Below are 20,408 nucleotides of genomic sequence, written 5' to 3' on the forward strand. Positions count from 1 at the left end.
TTTTTAATAAACACTCTTGTTCTAAAAACAAATGTCTTTCATCTCATTTTTTACTCAGCATTATCTATCAAAGGGACTGGATGTCCCATCTAGTTTGTACTTTAGTTTGTAGCTCATTACATAGGAAATGCAAATAAAAAACACAATGAGATACCACTTTACACCCACTAAGATGGCCATAACTTATTTTTTTTTTTTTAAAAAAAGGAGAAGGAAAATAATAAGTGTTGGTGAGGATGTGGAGAGAAATTGGAATTCTCATACATTGCTGGTGGGAATGTGGAATGGTTCAACTGCTGTGGAAAACAGTTTGTCTGTTCCTCAAAAAGCTAAACAGAATTAACATATGACCCAGCAGTTCCACTCCTAGATATATACCCAAGAGAATGCAAAATAGGCATTCAAACAAATACAGATGCACAAACATTCATAACAGCACTATTCCCAATAGCCAAAAGTCAGAAACAACCCAAAGTCCATCAATGAATGAGTGGATAAATAAATTGTGCTATAAACACATTATACAATTTTATTTAGCCATAAAAATGAAGTGTTGATACATGCCACTATGTAAATAAATCTCAAAAACTTGTACTAAGTGAAAGAAGTCAGACACAAAAGGTCTCATACAATTTATATAAAATATCAAGAATAGATAAATCTACAGACACAGAAAGCAGATTGGTGGTTGCTGGGGGCTGGAAGAAGGAAGGAATGGAGAGTATCTGCTTAATAGGATGGGGTTTCCTTTTAGAGGAGAAAAATTTTTTTGGAACTTTAAATAAAGGTGGTGGTTACACAACGTTGTTAACAATACTAAGTGGCACTGAACTTCTCACTTTAAAATAGTTAATTTTATGTTATGTGAATTTTACCTCAATAAAAAAATTCTTTAAAAAATAAACTCAGTGATATCCAACCATTAAAAAAACAAGTTACGTAGCTCGTATATAATCAACTTACTTATTACTGCACTATGAGGGGCATCCAGATATGTAAGACAGAGTCGCAACCCTTGGTTGTTGGAGGACTATCTAAGGATACAGAGATTAATAAAAGAACTACCATGAAAGAAGTGCCCTCCAAGTACAAAGAGAGTTCAAATACGTACATCTGGTTGCGGAGAAAGGAAAAACTTCTCAAAGAAGAATTTGAAACGAGCTTTAAGGGTTGAATGGAATTTTTACTGTTAGACTTAGAGGTAGAGAAATACAATATCATAAAGAAAGATGTGATCCCTACAAGAGGATTACATGGTAAGTTGAAAGACATTACACAGTCCAACCTGGTCGTTGTCAAAGCTATATACGTTGGGCACAGAACTGAAGACCAGGTGTCAAAGGAGCATGGCTCTGTCCCCTTTTGTGTCCCCAGTGCCTAACGCAGTGTTTGGCGCATGCTTGGTGATTGGTAAATGTCAAAAAAAAAGATAAAAGATAAAATATAAATGTACGTTTTAAAACCTTTTTTAAAAGGCTAAGCACCAGGAAATCTATAAAATAGTAGCAGTATCTAGCACCATTTACTACCACTGAGGCAGCGGGTTAAGGCATGTATTTGCGGTATCAGGAAAGCACAGGGTCGCCAGAGTGAATTGCATGTGGAACTCTAGAGAAGCTTTGCTTGCCATCCTATGGGATTTGGACTGCAATTTTAATACAACAGGGAATCATTATGGTCTATTTTCTCAAGATTCTGATTAAGTAGCACAAATGAGTGGTCAGTATGGAAGAGCTGAGTGTGGAGCATCATGAATTCATGCTGGCAAATCATGAGGGCAGATGGGTAAGGAATCTGCCCTCATCTTTACACGTGGCTTTCTAGGCCCATCCTCTTGGAGCTGTAGTGGGGATCTGGGGACACAGCAAGAGGGAAACGGCCGAGTGCACGGTAGGTGCACCCTTTATGGAGATGAGAACCTGCCACAGAACAGAAGGCTGTTGGCTCTGTTGTGCCTGATGAAGAAAAGGAAAGGGTGGTCAGCACAGAACCTGGGGCCAGATTCCATGCAGCACTCTGCAACCACGAAGCTCGAGGCTGCCGCTGCCTCAGTGCCTTCTTCATTCACCTCCACAAAACTCTTGTGCACGAACTTGGACAGACACAGGTCTCTCTCTGCTGACATTGCTGACAAGTCAGCCTTGCCCTGTTGGAAGGCATCAACAATTCCCAAATGCCGAAGCACAGATTCCATGTCATAATCCTCTTGCAGTTTAAATTTTGGAAGGAGAACTTCAACCTCAGTACTCTTCATACAGTCTGGCTTGGTCCAGGCTGTGAGTTTCTCAAAAGTGAGACTTTTTTCCACCTGAAAGACCAGAATTAGACTTTAAGATTCCGACTTCAGTGCACATCTATGAGCGCACAGGCACTCACACAGTTCCCTTCCTCCTCTTGCACGTAGGTGTTGTTCACATAGGATCAGTGGCCCCTTCATCTGCCAGAAGCTTGTGAGCACTCTTACTTGTCCTATGTCCCATGTGCCACTTCCTTCACAAGGGGGAGAGACACCAAGCAGCCAGAGGCAGGAAGGCTGTGTCTGTCCTCTCCTTATCCAGCAACTCCGGAGACATCTTGTATTGTGACAAGCGTCAATGCCCAGGCGACTATGTTTTTTTCAAACATAGTCTTTTTAAAGACAACAAACCATTGCTAGTAAAGAAAAGGATTGGAAACGAAAGGGCAGGATTATCTGCCCCAGAGAGATTCTGCATAGTTTCTGGAGCAGAGAGGTTACAAGAGCATTATCCACCCCAGAGAGATTCTGCATAGTTTCTGGAGCATAGTTTCAGGAACGTGAGCAGAGGGAGAGCCAATGGCTGCTGCGCACACAAACCTCTTAAGTCATGGGGTTCCACTGCCTGCCGTTTGCCATGGTTGACTCTCTCACCCCAGAGATCCATGCTGAAAGGAAGCCGGGTACCTGGATGCGCCCTCAGAGGCTGCCTCTGGTCCTACCCTCTGAGCACTGGACTTCACACCTCCCTGGATGCCCCCTCCCAGCCTTGTTAGGCGAAAGTGAAGACTTCCTCCTTCTCTATTTCAGGTTCCTAGACTTTAAAAGCATAATGCTAAGAATGATGCTTATAATAATGGATCACATTTGTAGAGAGTTTACTAGTTGCCAGGCAATGTGGTAAGCTTGTTACCTGAATTACCCACATTTTATCCTCATCATAACTCTACGAGGCAATAACCCTAAGCAGTCATTTATGCTTTTAGAGTTAAAAGTCTGCCATTCGTCAAACTAGCAGGATTTTTATGAGCTTCCTCCTACCTGATTTATTTTAAAAGGCATTTTAACCGCCCCCCACCCCTTCTAGCGATGAAAAAACAGAGGACTGAGATGTGTAGTTTGGCAGATCACGCAGACAACATTGGGAAAAGTCAGCCTTGAACAAAAGTTTGATCCCAACGCCAAGTGCCTGCACAGTGTACGTCTGCCGTATCGCCAGCTCGGAAGGTAAATATGAGGTGGAAGTGGCGCTCCAGTTCTGCCCGCAAAGGTGTCCCTGGGTTCTTCCCGCAGCCCAGGTCTTACCGTGCTGAGCTCCACGCCGTCGTCAGGCAGCAGCACCAGCAGGCTCAGCTCCTTCCCGGCGTAGGGCAGCTCCAGCAGCTGCGCGCGCACCTCGCCCACGTGGGCGAGCTTAAACGGGGCCTCCTGATACATCATCTGCACAGGCCTTTGCTCCTCCTGGGGGAAGGATTATTGAAAGACGCAATTAAAAGTTTCAAAGGAGCTGCAGTTGCCTCCAAGAGTGTTTTCAGCACCTGTGATGGAAACCGCCACATTCATGCCCCAGTTAACACTAAAAAAAAAAAAAAAAAAACTCAACGAGTTCCTCCCGATCATCATTGCAAGCAGACAGAGTACCACCCTGGGAAAGGTTTTATTCTGCAAAATAAAATGTGATACTCTACATTTTCCAGAGGAGAAAGATGTTTCTCATTTAAATTGTACTCAGCAAATAGATCTAAGAAGCAATATAATCAAATGAAATTAAATACAAATTTGTTTGGATTTAATTAGAAAAAAATGTGTATTGTTTTTCCTATTTATCCAACCCAACATATGAGAAAAAAAATCATAAAGTGGGATGAAACTTATAGTTCCACAACAGCATGACAGGGAGTATAAATGGATACACTCTCTCAGAAAGAGTAACGACTTACATATGTAGTAATGTATTTTAACCCAATCTTTTCAATTCTGATACTCTAAGGAAATCACTTTTTTAAAATACAGAAGAGCCATATGCACACAGAAGTTCAGCAAAGTATTACATTTATTAATGTAATACTTTTAAAAATTGATACAGATCATTTATTATAAAAATTAAAATAGTTATAAAACCAGGGTTAGAAGAGTTCTCCTCCTCCCACCCTTTGCAACTAGAGAACTAATTTTTTTAAGTTAAAGTACACCTTACAAAAAATGCAGGAGGGTTACCTGCTTTTGTTTTTTAATTGCATTAAAATGGTATCTTTTTATGGGCTGGAGGATTTGGCAAATTATTCTAATGCCTGCCTTAATTAAGTTTTACTTCAATGTCAAAACTAAGGTCTTTGTCACGAAGTTTTAATATTAAAAAGCTGTAAATACTGAATTAATGATAATGAGTTAACAATTCAAATCAAAACTTACTTTAATTTTAAAAATAACTGGCCGGGCGCGGTGGCTCACGCTTGTAATCCCAGCACTTTGGGAGGCCGAGGCGGGCGGATCACAAGGTCAGGAGATCGAGACCACGGTGAAACCCCGTCTCTACTAAAAATATAAAAAAATTAGCCGGGCGTGGTGGTGGGCACCTGTAGTCCCAGCCGCTCGGAGAGGCTGAGGCGGGAGAATGGCGTGAACCCGGGAGGCGGAGCTTGCAGTGAGCCGAGATTGCGCCACTGCACTCCAGCCTGGGCGATAGAGCGAGACTCCGTCTCAAAAAAGAAAAATTTTTTAAATGACGAATTAAAGACAGATTTTCACCTTCTCTCCCTCTACCCTGCCCTATACTGCCTCTCACTCCCACATATCACACTACCTTAACACTTTTTTTTTTTTTTTTTTGGCTTTCTAGCCAAGTAAATTGGGCTTATTGGAAGATCTTTAGTTTCCAAAACTAGGTGGCAGCAATGGTTTATGAGAAATTATCAAAGGCAGTTAAGAGCAGTGATAAAACACTACACATATATATATATATATATATATGCAGCAAATATCTTTTATTCCTTCCGTTTTTTTCTACTGAGTTAAGAAATTCATTCAGAAATACTTTAAGTTTCAAATTCCTTTTGGCTTATGCTTATGTCACTTACGCTTTTACAGAGTTAAATCTTTCCATTCAACTTCTTCATCAAACTAGCAGGATTTTAAAAAGCTTCCCCCACCTGGTTTATTTTAAAGGGCATTTCCCTCGTGTATGTTTCGTCAAACGGTTCATTCCACTTTCCTTTGAAGTAGATGGCATTGACAAGAACCAGCCTGGTTTCTGCATCAATTGAGCTACTCGGCAACAACTCTTCAATTTTACCTTTCAAGAAAAGTAGAGACTACATTCAGTTGCTTTTTATAAGAACCTGATGCATTCGATGATCCTGGATTATTAGTGGAGAAGCAAACTTCTGTTTTCAAATTTGCTGAGTTTGGGTTGTTATGTACAGAAATGAAAACAGCACATATGAGTGGTATTCATGATTACTGACACCTTGAGAACATCCACCAAGTTAAGGATGGTGAAAGACACCTAAGTCACTTGAGGAAAGCAGGTTGGTAGAAAGTAGAAAAATTACACCAGGTTGGAGAACAAGACCAGCAGGAAATGTGACAGGCTGAAGGGGTGTTTGTCTCACGTGGTTAATTGGAGTGTTTGATCCAATCCTTCATGATCACACCTAGTTCTAATACTCTGTGACTACACATGGACATGTCAGAAGCAGCCAGAATGGACGGCTCAAATCAGGAAGAGCTGACATTGGGCACATGGGGAGTTTCCAGAAGCTTTTGGAGGAGATATTCCTGCCGAATCCCCTCAACAAAGCACTAGGCATCCCTGGAAAAGAGGATGTGGGCAAGCAAAGATCACCCCTTCTTTCCCTGGAGATCAAGTGGTACTGTTTCAATGAACTGAGGGCATCCCTGCTAACTCACTGCCTCAAGAGAGCATCCGTGGTAAATACTCCAAGCAGGAATGCGGGAAACAATTGCTGAGACTTTAAGCGAAGAACATCTCCCATTCTTTACCATCTCATTTATTCACAGAAATGGAAATGTTCCCAGTGGTACTAAGCGTAATTGGCGCAGAGGAGTCTGAATGGTTCATCAGACCATCATTGGTCTTCGAGGCCAAGACTGGGAACACGTCACTTTCTGAAATGTAGATGAATAAGGTTCAACCCCAAATGGAGGGTATTTTCAGTCTGTGGAACTGATCAGCCCTGAGAGAGGGTCTGCAGTTAACCAATCAAATGTAGGCTTATCAAGTCAAACTAAAGGAGCTTAAGTGGAAGACATGAAAAGTCAGGAGTGACCTTAGCAGGTAAAGGTAATGGTGATGGAGGTCCCCCAGAACCTAGGAAGAGGCAGCCCAAGTGTATACCTCAGGCAAGATCCGTCCATCAATCTCCTTCTCACAGAGACAATGGAGTCACCTGACATGTGAATGTTACATGCCAGGGAGAGTATATTTGAATGTAAGTTATTAAACTGGAAACGTGGCCTGAGATTCTTTTGACATTTGTTTTTTAGTTTCTTTTTTGTTTCTGAGACAGGCTGGAGTGCAGTGGCATAATCTCAGCTCACTACAACTTCTGCCTCCCAGATTCAAGTGATTCTCATGTCTCAGCCTCCCAAGCAGCTGGGATTATGGGCATGGGCCACCACACCTGGCTAATTTTTGTATTTTTAGTAGAGATGGGGGTCCCACCATGTTGGTCAGGCTGGTCTCGAACTCCCGACCTCAAGTGATATGCTCGCTTCGGCCTTCTAAATTGCTGGGATTACAGGCGAGAGTCACCGTGCCTGGCCGCCTTTTGACATTTGTATTAGCTACTCTGGTCCTGGGAGAATAGACAAAAGTAAATCTCTGTTGCTGAAAACCTGAATGTCTGATCAGAACCTTTATGAGTCCATCAAGGTTCAGTATGCCAGGAGGCCCTGCCAGTCAACACTACTCTGACCATCTGAAACACCCGTGAAATTAGAGGGGGCGGAGTGGAGAGGTGGAGGTGGGTGAGGAGAGAGAGAGGGAGGGATAGGAGGGAGAGGAGGAGGAGGGAGGATATAAGAGGAGGGAAGGAGGAATAGGAAGAGCCGCAGGAGGAGGAGGGGTTGGGAGGAAGGTGGAATAACTTGTCATTCTGACCTTCAGTCTTTTTTGAGACCCAGGTGTTGATGTGTTTCCTGGACTCTTCTGCAGCTTTGATAAAGGAAAGCTCCTTCAGCTCAGCACGGTAGAATTGAAGACAGGATTCCTTAAACGTCTTTGGAGAGAAAAATGTTCAGTGAGGCTGCATTGCTAAATACAAATGTCAGCAAACTTCCAAAAATTCTAAATATGTTATCTTTTTTTAATAAAAAGAATATACATAACTCTTTAAAAGTGATCATATGAAGATATGTTAAAATATCAGAGTTTGTGAATAGGTATGTATTGAACCTTGAATAAGCAGAAATGAACTTGAGAATTTTACCTTTCAAGAAAAGTAGAGACTACTTTTGCAATACTAATGCAAGGCATAATTATAGAATTGTGGTCTTTAAAAAAAAAGAAGTTTAGGCTGGGAGTGGTGGCTCACATCTGTAATCCCAACAGGCAGGAGGATCACTTGAGACCAGGAGTTTAAGATCAGCCTGGGCAACGTAGTGAGACCCCATCTTAGAAAAAAAAATAGTGCAATTTTTTTTAATTGGTTAACATAAATTTCTCAATTTCTCTAGGGTCTTTCTCCCAGACTCTATATCACGAGGTATGTTGAATACAACTTTTATTGTTCTATTGATTCAACTTACTGAGAGGAATTGACAAGTTTTCTCTCCAAAGAGCCTGTTGGCCGTTCTCAGCAGGTACTGTGTGCCAGGCTTGTTCACTTCAGTGAGAAGCGACTGGAAACCCTGGTGAATGTCTTCCTCTGTGTTTAAAGACAGTGCCTGTTGTGAAAAATAATTTTAAAAGTTATCAAGATAGCTCTTTGATGGATGAGGAAAGGAGAGAGAGGGGACAGAAAACAGGCGAGTAAAAGACGTAGCCATCCTGCCTGAATGCATCTCGCTCGTTTAAAGATGAGTAACACAAAAAAAATGACAAGGGTGAGAAAAGCTCAGAAAAGAGGTTGTGATAAAATCTTGCATCCAAAGGAAAATATAAATGCACACTGGTGGGAAAATTACCTCTAAAATTTATAGTAAAAAAAAAAAAAGATGCAGTTAAAAAGTTAAAAGCAGAAAAAATGCAAGGAAAAATAGACAGAAATACAATCATCAGAATCCTCAAAAGGAAACAAGGATATTAAATGAGCAATGTGATTAATAAGACAATAACATGGTTATTAAAATTGTACCCTACAGGGACTATATGTGTGTGTATTACTTAAATATTTCAAAAAATATAACATATATTGGGCCGTAAGAAAAGTCTCAAAGTCTCAATACATTCTGAAATACAGAATTATATAGATTATATTCTCTAACTTCAATGTAGTAACAAACAAATCAGCATTATAAATAAAATGCCAACAAAATGAAAATGACCTACAAATTATTACTGAAAACACTGTTCTAAATATAATTAACTCTTCAAAGTAACAATTAAAATACTCTTCTAGGCCAGGCACAGTGGCTCATGCCTGTAATCCCAGCACTTTGGGAGGCCAAGGCAGGAGGATTGTTTGAGTCCAAGAGTTTGAGGCTAGCCTGGGCAATATTGCAAGATCCCATCTCCAGTTAGCTGGGCATGATGGTGTGTGCCTGTGGTCCCGGCTACTTGGAAGGCTGAGATGGGAGGATTGCTGGAGCCCAGGACTTTGAGGCTGCAGTGAGCTATGATCAAGCTGCTGCACTCCAGCCTAGGAGACAGAGCAAGACCATGTCAAAAAAAAACAACAAAAAACCCTCTTCTAAACAATATTTAAAATATTCTTCTAGGCTGGGCACAGTGGCTCATGCCTGTAATCCCAGCACTTTTGGGGGCCAAGGGGGACAGATCCCTTGAGGTCAGGAGTTCAAGACCAGCCTGGCCAACATGGCGAAACCCTGTCTCTACTAAAAATACGCAAATTAGCCAGGTGTGGTGATGCTTGCCGGTAATCCCAGCTACTTGGGAGGCTGAGGCAGGAGAATCACTTGAACCCAGGAGGCGGAGGTTGCAGTGAGCCAAGATCATACTATTGCATTCCAGCCTGGGCAACAGAGCAAGACTCCTTCTCAAAAAACAAACAAACAAAAAATATTCTTCTAAACAAGTATATGACCCATGATTTAGAAAATAATCAAAATATGGGTGATATATATTCGACCAAAGAGTTTGGCCACAGATAAGTTAAAACATAGCATTATTTTCAATATTACCAAGAAAGTAATAAAATGCTAAAACTTTAAAATTATTACGTTAGAAAAGATACAGAGAAACTCCTAAGGAATTTTGGGACAAACACAAAATGATCAATGAATCCAAGAGCTGGTTCTTTAAAATAAAACACAAATACATACAAAACAGACAGCCACCCACTACATGTAAGAAAAAGCACCCCAAAGGAAACTCATATGTGAAAAAGAGGTTATAGCAATATAAACAAAGGGAATGTTAGAACAAAAACTCTATATAATTATTTTCAGTAAAGTACAGATTGTAAGTTACCAAATGCCAGTCAAAAATATGAATACTAGCCAGGCATGGTGACGTGTGCCTGTAATCCCAGCTACTCGGGAGGCTGAGGCAGGAGAATCACTTGAACTTGAACTCGGGAGTTGGAGGTCACAGCGAGCTGAGATAGCACCACTGCACTCCAGCCTGGGTGACAGAGTGAGACTCTATCTCAAAAAACAAAACAAAACAAAACAAAGAAAAAACAGAATCTATCAGTCACAATGAATGAACCAAAAAAAAAAAAAAAAGAGGGAGAGAGAGAGAATTACTTCTAAAAAGGCTTAGATGATCTTTTGAGGGATTTTTTTTCCTAATATTCAAGCAATTTCTATTTCTCATGCAATACACACTGTTCTATAACATAGAAAAAAGAGGAAGCTACTAAATTTATTTTAGACAGCTCATAGACTGTTGATAAGAAACCCTGTCAAAAATAGAACAGAACCAAAAGCTAAGACCAATTTCACCTAAGGCTGTGACACCACTATTACTATTCATAGCCAACACATGTTGAGCACTGGCTTTGCATGGACTGTCTCACTGAATCCTCACATTAGCTGAAAAAACATTTATAAAAGTAAAGATACCATATAATCACCAAGTACAAAATGTCAAGTGAAAATGGGGAAATAGGGCCGGGCACGGTGGCTCACGCCTGTAATCCCAGCACTTTGGGAGGCCAAGGTAGGTGGATCATGAGGTCAGGAGATCGAAACCATCCTGGCTAACACAGTGAAACCCTGTCTCTACTAAAAATAAAAATTAGCTGGGTGTGGGGGCGGGCACCTGTGGTCCCAGCTACTTGGGAGGCTGAGGTGGGAGAATGGTGTGAACTCGGGAGGTGTAGCTTGCAGTAAGCCGAGATCACACCACTGCACTCCAGCCTGGGCAACAGAGCAAGACTCTGTCTCAAAAAAAAAGGAAGAAAGAAAAGAAAATGGGGGAAATCGAACTGGAGGAAGATGCTTTACATTATCAAGGGTGGTTGTCTCTGTTTGATGGATCCACAGAGATTTTTTTTTCCTCCCTTCTACTTTTATGTTTTTAAAAATTTTTATAGTGGACTTTTACCAGTTATATAATGAAGGAAAAATAAATAATTCTTTAAAATATTTCTGCTGCCATTAATGTTTCCCCGCATGTTACAGGTAGCAACGTGTACTCAGTATGTTTGGTGTCCCACGAGCATCCAGTTGAACACTGGAGCCATGGAGAGAGCTCAGTCTCACAGCTAAGAAGGTACCCGGACAATTTTGGTGCTCTCAAAAAAGCTTTCTACAAGGGTTTATTGGTGAGCCTAAAACATAGAAAAAGATCATAAAGATTTAAGCATAAGGAACTTCAAAATCAAAATGGAGTCACTAATGTTAAAAAAACAAAACCAAAAACCTTTGACAAACAGACAGCGAAGGCCATGAAGAGAGGGTCCTCACGCTTGAATGCCTGATAAAACTATCACAAAGGACTCTGTAAAAACCCACACTCTTGCACAAAGGCCATCACAGCCTTACACAAAATACTTGTGCAAGGACGTCTACCCAGGAACTCCACGTCCAACCTCACACTGGCATCACCTTCGTTATTGATCCTTTTGCCAAAAATAATTATTTCAAAGGAATTATGTAATCCTCTTTACTTTTTCCTTTAAAAATCTTAGTGTTATTTCACCTCCCTGAATATGCACATAGATTGCCATGGCATGCGTATTTTCATTGCAATGCCCTATTTCCAAATATATATATCTCTTTTAGAGAGCCTCTCTGTGCTTATTATTAAGGCTGGTAGCCTCTACACATCAACCTTCCCTTCTTCACACAATGAGCTGGGAAATTATTGAAATGAGTAATTCACTACTGAAAAGTGTCATCAAAGAAAAAGACAGTCATACTGAACAAAGGACAACTCCGATGATGAAGGCGTGTCCAGGGGCCTGTGCTCAGGGATGACACAAGCTTTCAGTTTCATCTCAGGTGTATGTCTCCTCTCCTTTCCACACACGTCTGGGGACAAGCACTGATCTTGAATCATTTCCACAGGTTCTCTGAGTGTTGGTGAGACTGAGCTGAGCAGCACCTGCACAGTGTGCAGCTGTAACTAAGCACTTGCCCTGGGGTCCTTCTTGCAAATTTCTGTTGATGCCCTCCCTGAGCTGTTGATGCCCTCCCTGAGCTGTTGATGCCCTCCCTGAGCTGTTGGTACAGAAACTACTTGAAATAGGTATTAACCTTCCTTACCAATGAAAGCTTATAGTTACAAAGTCTCTTGCTCCAAGAAAGAGGTAGGTCTTTGCAACTTATGTTTCAAATAATTTCAGTATGATTTTCTAAAGAAAGGTTCCGTGCTAGGACAAGACAGCTTGGATGGTCTTTTCCAAGGGATTAACCAAGGGAAGTTTCCCCCGAATAAATCTCGGGGGAGCAGAGTTCCTGCCTCCCTGCCCTGCCCACTTCATCCCCAGTGGACCCCTGCCTCCCCGAAATGGCCAGTGCACACTCGGGCCCCACTCCTGCCCTCCTTTCTCAGTGGCCCTGGAGTGTGAGTGTGAAGCTGGTGACAGAGCACGCAGCCCAGGCCAGTTCCGGCTCCTGGGGGACCGGCAAGCTTACCTGGGCCATCTGGGTTGCGGTGTTTCCCTTTGCCCCTAGGAGAACCATGGCCAGGGCGGAGGAGATGCTCACAGGAGAACAGAACACGTTGCGCGAAGGGTTATCTTGACACAGTATCTTTAAAAGGCGTATGGCAAAAGTACCACTTGCGTTAGAAAGAGTTTCCATGATGCAGGGCCTGGAAGTGAAGAATAAAGAGAAATGCAGTTTCGACACTCCCTGAATGTTACTGACCTACTTACTACAGGGCAATTTTGGAATCGTACTTTTTGTTTTCTTCTCAAAGTTCACAGTATTTTAAATTGGAGAAAAATTTATTTTCTGTTAGTATCCGGCCAAAAACTAAGTCCAAATATTAAGGTAATTAGCTAAGTGTGGTGATGGCAGCAGCTCAAACCAGCAATAGCAACAGAACTGGCTCGCCTGCGGAGCTTGCTCTCTCTCTCTCTCTCTCTCACACACACACACACACACACACACACACACACACACACACACACACACACACAGCTGGAAGCAGTGAACTCCAATCCAATTCTTTCCGTAAGGACCAGATCGTCCCATCTGAGGAGGAGAATGGGGTCAGGGAGGAGGAGGAAAATGCTGTTCTTATTCTTGCATGCATTTACAAAGAGTCCTTGTGAGATTTTCAACTGGGCACCAGCCTGTGGCCTCCCTGTCATTCAGCTGATACACAAAAGACACTGAGATGCTGAATCTGACCCAGAGACAGACAGCTGGGAGGTAAGGAGCTGTCGTCCGCGGAGACGAGTGAGTGGGTCCTGGACAGCCGGGGTGGAGCCAGTCTGCTCCCAGTCAGCCAGCCTGCCCCAGGCCCACACGGCCTGACATCCCAGTAACTCCATTCAGAGCTCCTGCCCATCACTAGCTTCTGGACATCATGTGACCCTTGAACACTGAAAGTGGGACTTAGACAATTGTGTGTTGTTTTTGCTTCATTTTGTTCTGTCTTTAATGTGCTTGTTAACTCAGAAACATCTATTTGGGAGCTTTACTCATTACTCCCAGCAAAAGCCATGAGTGTAGGTTGTGCATGAGAGGAAGGAACTGATCCCTGCAGAACGCCAGAATGGAAAGGCAAGAAACAGCCCAAGGTGAGGAGTAAAACAGGCGAGAACAAGGAGGTGGTGCCTGTGAAGCCACTGGAGGCCAAAGTGTGAATGTGAGGGGGTGGGTCTCTTGGTCACAGGTCTGAAACCAAATGAACCCCCACCCCCAGACTGCAGTTCCCAGTGCACTTGGAAATGAGACCTTCACTCCTCCAGGTGAGCCTGGGAGACCTCCCTGACTCCTTTCCATCTCCTCCTCCTCCCACACCCATCCCCAAGGCCTGCCCTCTACACCCACATTTCTCTCCACTTTGGATCCTGTGCCTGGTCTAATGCCCAGGACCCCTCCTGAGCCTCTGGTCTCCCTAGAGCCACTCTCCCCATTTTTGGGACACCTCATTTATGCTCCCCAAAACGCCACGCAAAGCACTGGAGAGCCTTGGACAATGAACACAACCGACTCCCCCCAGCCACCACCACGCCACAGCCACACAGCACCTCAGAAAGCGGTGTCTTAATCCTCTTGTCCTTCCTCCTAAATCTCCCCGGGCTCTTAGGATCTGCTCAAAGCCACCTTGTTAAAATGGTTTCTTCTCGGCCAGGCACGGTGGCTCACGCCTGTAATCCCAGCACTTTGGGAGGCCGAGGCAGGCGGATCATGAGGTCAGGAGATCGAGACCATGCTGGCTAACACGGTGAAACCCCGTTTCTACTAAAAGTACAAAAAATGAGCCGGGCGTGGCGGCGGGCACCTGTAGTCCCAGCTACTCGGGAGGCTGAGGCAGGAGAATGGCCTGAACCCGGGAGGCAGAGCTTGCAGTGAGCCGAGATTACGCCACTGTACTCCAGCCTGGGCTACAGAGCAAGACTCCATCTCAAGAAAAAAAAACAAAAAACGGTTTCTTCTCCACCTGCCCCCTCCCTTGATCCAGCCTCACTCAGGTCACAGCCTCCACCTCTGGCCATTCTGAACCCCTCCCAAAGTCACCTCTTCGCAAACACTGTTGGTCCCCCTTAGAAGGCCCCACGTCCATCACGGGATTAATTCCACTCACCCTCAAACACCGCGGCCCGGAGGCTCTGATTCCCACCCTGGAAGAGGTTCTCTTAACCCCGCTGGCGCGACCCTCCCCAGCACGACCCTTCCTTCCGAAGGTGATTCCTAATCTTGCTGGCAGGCCCCACAGACCACAGGCCCTGCAGGCGAGGGCTGAGCCTGGCTCCGCAGATTCTCAGGGCCCCATTCGTTTAGCTGAATTATTGAAAGAATTAAGATGGATAAAAGTGCTCAGATTTGAAACTCGAGACTGGTGGCTTTATTTTTTTTTTTGGTGGTGGTGGTGGTTTTTTTGTGTTTTTTGTTTTTTTGTTTTGAGACGAAGTCTCACTCTGTCTGCCAGGCTGGAGTGCAGTGGCGCAATCCCAGCTCACTGCAACCTCTGCCTCCCGAGTTCAAGTGATTTTCCTGCCTCAGCACGTAGCTGACATTATTACAGGCGTGGACCACCATGCCTGGCTATTTTTTGTATTTTTAGTAGAGACCGGTTTTCACCACGTTTGTCAGGCTGGTCTCGAACTCCTGATCTCCAAGGATCCGACCGCCTCGGCCTCCCAAAGTGCTGGGATTACAGGCGTGAGCCACTGCGCCCGGCCGAGACTGGTGACTTTAAAGGACAGTGAAGAAGCAGGACAGACGTCATCCTGCGGATCCCAGAGCAGAGCAGAGCAGTGAGAAAACAGGGCCGGCAGGTGGGGAGGAGGCTGCAGGGGAGGGCTTCGGCCAGGGAAGGGCAGTAAGGAGACATCCGGGAGGGAGGTGTTCGCGCTGGCTGTGGGCCCCCAAGGCGGAGACCGGCTGCGCGCTCCAAGGCACCCCCAGAGACCGTTGCTGACCCCACCGAGAAGGCACCGAGTCCCCGGGGCTCTTGGCTGAACGACCTCTCCTGTCCTCCGGTCCCATCTCTCGGTGGCAGCCGGGGGCTTGAAGCTCGCCACGCCCGTGCTCCACCCCGGCCCTGCGCGGGGACGCCCTCACCTGCCACCTAGTCCAGCGCTGCTGCCGTCTCCGTGCCGCGCTCCGAGCCTGGACGCCGATCCCCGAGGCGCAGTACCCGGCCCTGCTGCTGCGCTCGCCGCGGACTCCGCTAGGGCCTCTGCAGACACCGCTTTTATACCGCAGGTCGGGCGCCTCCCACGCTTTCTGCCTTTAGGCGGAGCCTGGCGGGACCAGCGGGGGCGGCGCGCGTGGTGGCCGGGGTCAGAGCTAGGAGCAGGGTCAGGTCAGGGTCCCCCCAGTCCTCCCGGCCCAGGGCGGTGTCCGCGAATGCTCCCGCCGGTCTGAGGCCAGCCAGGTTCCCAAGGCGCGCGCCCGGCCTCGCCCACCCCCAGCGCCAGGGCCTCTTCAGGACCGGGTTCTGACCCTGACATCCCAGAGAAGTAGGTTGGGAGCCTGCGGCGTCCAGGGCCTCCGCGCGAGGAAACAAGGCGTGTGCGGGAAAGGAGACAGAGCCTGGAACTCTGGGCTTTTCTACTTAAGGAAGCGAAGGTCGGGTGACAGCCGAGCTCCATGTTCCAGTGGGAAGGCCCCATGGGTCTGTGTTCCACGCCTCTTGTCATGAATATGGGGGATTCACTTAGAACCAAAGCATTTGTTCCAGGTCCCACCACTAACTAGTAGTAGTCCTGGACCCAGAACCAGGCGTCCTCACTCCTAGCACCCGAGCCCTTCTCTAGCCACAGGTGCTTGGGCTGCGGTGTGGTGTAAGCAGCCCCATTTTCCCGCAAAGTGATGGGAAGAGACACTGAGTCACACGGGCTCAGGACACTCCTTGTGTCCTCTATCAGGGGGTCCAGAGGCAGGGACTCGGAGGAGTTGATGCGGCAGTTCATGATGTCATCAGATATCCCCCCACCCCCTTCCATCTCAGGCTGGACGCAATTGGAAGCATTTCACGTTGGCACGGTGACATCCAGAGGAAGGGAACAGACAAATGGCTCTCTCTGGAGCACGGAGCATCTCCCAGAAGCCGTGCCCTCCTGTTTCAAATCGACCAGAATTAGAGCTTTCTCCTGAGGGCCTGAATTAGGGAGAGGCAAGTCAGGTGCCTAAGGCACAAAATTTCAGGAGGGCCACACGCATAGGTGCCAACCCTGCATTTGTGCGGCCCTGAGAATCAGAGCCTCCTTCAATTTGACACCCTAGGTACCTAGCTTGTTTTTTAAAATAAGACCTTTATTAAAAGACAATTCACGGACCATAATATTCATCCTTTTAAAGCATACAATTCAATAGTTCTTGGTATATTGACAAAGCTGTCCAACTCTCACCACTATCTAACTCCAGGTTTTCATCACCCTAAAAGGAACTGTGATACCTATTAGCAATTATTCTCCATTTCCTCCTTCCCACAACCCCTGGCTTCTGGGAGAGGCTCCGTCCTCCGGATGTCTTTTCTGGCCCTGCGGGTTGACGGACTGTGAAGATTTCGTGCAAGTTGAATCATACAATATGTGGTCTTCCCTGACTGCCTTCTTTCACTTAGCATAATGTTTTCAAGGGTCATTCTTGATGGTTCCAGGTAGAATTTGTCAGTACTTTCTTTTTATAACTGAATAATACTTATAAAAATATTATAAAATCAAAAGGGAAATTAGAATGTATTTTGAAATTAATAAAAATGAAAATAAAAACATCAAAAGTTGTAGGATGTTATTAAATCAGTACTTTGGGGAAATTTTACAGCATGAAATGCCTATATTAGGAGACAAGAAAGGCTTCAAATCAATGACCTCAGTTCCTACCTTCAAAAACTAGAAAAAGTATAAATACATTGAACAGAAAATCAGTAGAAAAGAAGAAATAATAAAGATTAGAGAATAAATCAATGATATAGAAAACTTTATAATGATAGAGAATTGATTAAACAAAAAGCTGTTATTTATTTATTCATTTATTTATTTTTTTGAGGTGGAGTCTTGCTCTATCACCTAGGCTGGAGAGCAATGGCGTGATCTTGGCTCACTGCAACCTCCACCTCCCAATTCCAGCGATTCTCCTGCCTCAGCCTCCCAAGTAGCTGAGACTATAGCCATGTGTCACCATATCCGGCTAATTTTTGTATTTTTAGTAGAGATGGGGTTTCACCGTGTTGGCCAGGCTGGTCACGAACTCCCGACCTCAGGTGATCCTCCTGCCTCAGCCTCCCAAAGTGCTGGGATTACAGGCGTGAACCACTGTGCCTGGCCATACCCATAAATTTTAAGGCAACAAATGGGGCATCGTTGTCAGTGCCATTGCAAGAAAGTGTCTGAGTAAACGTGGACCATGATGGCATAGTGCAAACATGGTAGCTGCCTCTGTGCCCCAAGGCCTAGAGGAAACATACTTTCAACCCAAATCATATAACCAGCGATGGAAAATGGGTTTAGCAAAGGATAAAAAAACAGAACTATGAAAACAAAAGTTATTTCAGTTTTTCCTTTCCTTTCTCCGCTTTCCCCCGTTAAAAGTTGTATGGGGGGCATGAAATTTTGTTCAGAAATAGCTAAGAATCAAGAGATTTTGCAATTGCGTATATTTTTCATTTAAAATCTCTTCTACTTTATTACTTTAAGAAAGTCACAACATATCACAAAAATATTTCTTTATCTGATTGCTCATAACGGTTTTCCCAGATAGAAGATACACAGGGCCCCAGAGGAAGCATTTTTCCAGGATTTTCCAACACTGTCCAGAGGAAGGGAGTCTTTGATTCTCACACCAGGTCCAAGGATTTTTCAAAAATCACTACTTCATGATCAGACAAGTCCAAGAGAAATAACAGAATCATGTTGCTGGCCTGAAAACCTGGCAAACATGTCAGGTGCTGTCCTCCGTCACTGAGGACCCACCCAGCAGCAACTTCCTTCCTAGCTCCAAGTTCACTGCAAATAAAGTCCTTCACCACCAATGACCCAGCCGTTGTGCGTCTCTGGACTCTTCTGTATCTTTAGCAAACGCCACATTTTCCAGCTCTGCGTGTGGGCATCTGACACACTTCCTTAAAGGCCTGCAAAGAGCAAAATATGGAGCGTGGCCCTACTCATTCTGCAAAGGTTTCCACAACTTTGAAAACATTTGCCTGCCCCCAACATGTTCCTATCATGCTTGTGACACAGTCCAGGCTCCATTCTAAGACTCACGCATTCGGTTAACAAAAATAATTGGCTTCCTGCCATGGGCTTGGCTTGGCACTTGCTGGGAACTTGGTACTAAGTTGAAGACACAGTATCTGGTCCAAGGGGGCAGCAGTCTGGGGGAGAGACGGCGAGCACACCGAGGTACTTCCAAGGTGCCCTGAACACCCCCAGAACACCCCAGCCCAACACTTAAGCTCCATAGGGACTTTCTGCTAAATCTTCTGTCTCCCACACCAGACTGTGAGCCTCAGGACAGCCTAACCCTCCTTTACTAATTTTTATGTTAGCACACTGTACATTTGGCCCCTGGTACCTCAGGTTCCGCATCCACAGATGGAAAATATTCGGAAAAAAAAATTAAAAAAAATCAAAACATAATACAAATTTTAAAACAATACAGTATAATGGCTATTTGTACAGCATTTACATTGTATTAGGTATTATACATAATCGAGAGATGATTTCAAGCGTATGGGAGGATGTTACACAGGTTACATTTGCAAAGGTTATATGCAAACACTACACCATAGTATATTAGGGACTTGAGCATCCGCAGAGCTCAGTGTTCGCTAGGATCCTGGAATCCGTCAGATACCAAGAGACAACTGTATTTGTTGAAGAGTATTTATTGAATGATTGAGAGGCTTCACACTGGGATTAGATGATCAAGAAATAGAGATCTACAAGTGGCCAAACAGGGAAATGGCATTTTAGATCTGCATCACCGAGGTGGCTTGAGAGAACAGAGACAAGGAAGGTCCCTGAAGATGAACTTGGAAGGGTCTGGAGGTTGTGTGTGTGTGCTTGAGTACGTGTGTCGAGGTTGTGTATGTGTGTGTGTGTGCTCGAGTACGTGTGTTGGGAGGGGGATAAGAAGAACACAGCAGCAGGAGATGAGCCTTGAAACGTATGTTGTCAAATCGAAAAGGCCTGTATGCAAACATCTGAAGCCCAGCGCTGACTCCCTTCCATGATCACCTGGTTTCAGCTATAATGGGCTTGGCACTAGCCTCCCATCCTCTGCCCATCTTCCTGTTCTCAAATAATCCTGGTTCTACAGAAGAGGATGTAAAGGGGAGAAGGGGCTAGGCAACGAGAAAGGTGGCAGGTGGCCCCCTGGGTCCCCAGGTATTCTCCAATTATAATAGTCAAAGATCAGGCCAATGTTCAAAAACGATTCCTGGGATCGCTGGTGCTTATCCACCCAAAGGGCCCAGAATCTGCCCCAGTGGGATTTAAGCCCAGAGCAGGCAAACTCCACAGGAGAGTCCCCGGCAGCAGTGATGACAGGGATGTATTTGAATCTTACAGAAGAACCCTTGGAATCCAGCCAGTCAGGTGGCCAGGATCACCCCAAGCAGCTCACTGATCTCAGATAACATCATCCTGCATGCTACCTGGTAGAATTTGTTTGAGCCTCATGTATTGCATTATGGGAGGGTTTTTCTGGACTGTAAGTACACGTTTAAGTAAATAAAAGCCACTGAAATTAAAAGCCTCAGTTTAATGAACAGATTTTTTATTTACAAAAACTATTCTGTCAGTAATGGGGGTTTATGAGACAAAGGGAGGTTTCAGGCTGTGCTTGGAGCGTGGCTAAGAGGCAGTTAGGATGGTAGTGTAGAAGCTAAAGGGGGATTGTGAACCCAAGCAGTAGCAGAGATGACTCAGAAAGGGGGCGAATGTAAGAGGCCTTG

At 44.8% G+C, this 20,408-nt stretch overlaps 1 protein-coding gene across 3 annotated transcripts; it reads right to left on the reverse strand.

Moving 5' to 3' along the window:
* Positions 1-503: 503 nt before the first annotated feature.
* SERPINB9 (serpin family B member 9) lies at positions 504-15,670 on the reverse strand. Of its 3 annotated transcripts, none has more exons than XM_003272195.4 (7): positions 15,569-15,670; positions 12,464-12,641; positions 8,006-8,143; positions 7,359-7,476; positions 5,386-5,528; positions 3,542-3,697; positions 504-2,308 (listed from the first exon to the last, which is right to left on the reverse strand). In XM_003272195.4, the coding sequence occupies exons 2-7, from the start codon at positions 12,629-12,631 to the stop codon at positions 1,904-1,906; spliced, it is 1,128 nt and encodes a 375-aa protein (XP_003272243.1). In that variant the 5' UTR covers positions 12,632-12,641; positions 15,569-15,670; the 3' UTR covers positions 504-1,903. The 3 variants fall into 3 exon arrangements, with proteins under 3 accessions (XP_003272243.1, XP_030673095.1, XP_030673096.1); XM_030817235.1 differs by lacking the exon at positions 15,569-15,670 and adding an exon at positions 14,589-14,919 and having other exon boundaries at positions 1,904-2,308; XM_030817236.1 differs by lacking the exon at positions 15,569-15,670 and adding an exon at positions 14,032-14,143 and having other exon boundaries at positions 1,904-2,308.
* Positions 15,671-20,408: the final 4,738 nt, after the last annotated feature.

This window comes from Nomascus leucogenys, chromosome 8 (assembly GCF_006542625.1).
Source record: "Nomascus leucogenys isolate Asia chromosome 8, Asia_NLE_v1, whole genome shotgun sequence".
NCBI lineage: Eukaryota > Metazoa > Chordata > Mammalia > Primates > Hylobatidae > Nomascus > Nomascus leucogenys.

Coding starts and splice junctions, on each gene's coding strand:
- SERPINB9 (XM_003272195.4), bottom strand. CDS start 12,631: ATGGAAACTCTTTCTAACGCAAGTGGTACTTTTGCCATACGCCTTTTA. Junction 8,144..12,463: donor CCGCAACCCAGATGGCCCAG/GTAAGCTTGCCG, acceptor TTTTCACAACAG/GCACTGTCTTTAAACACAGA. Junction 2,309..3,541: donor ACGGCGTGGAGCTCAGCACG/GTAAGACCTGGG, acceptor CTGGTCTTTCAG/GTGGAAAAAAGTCTCACTTT.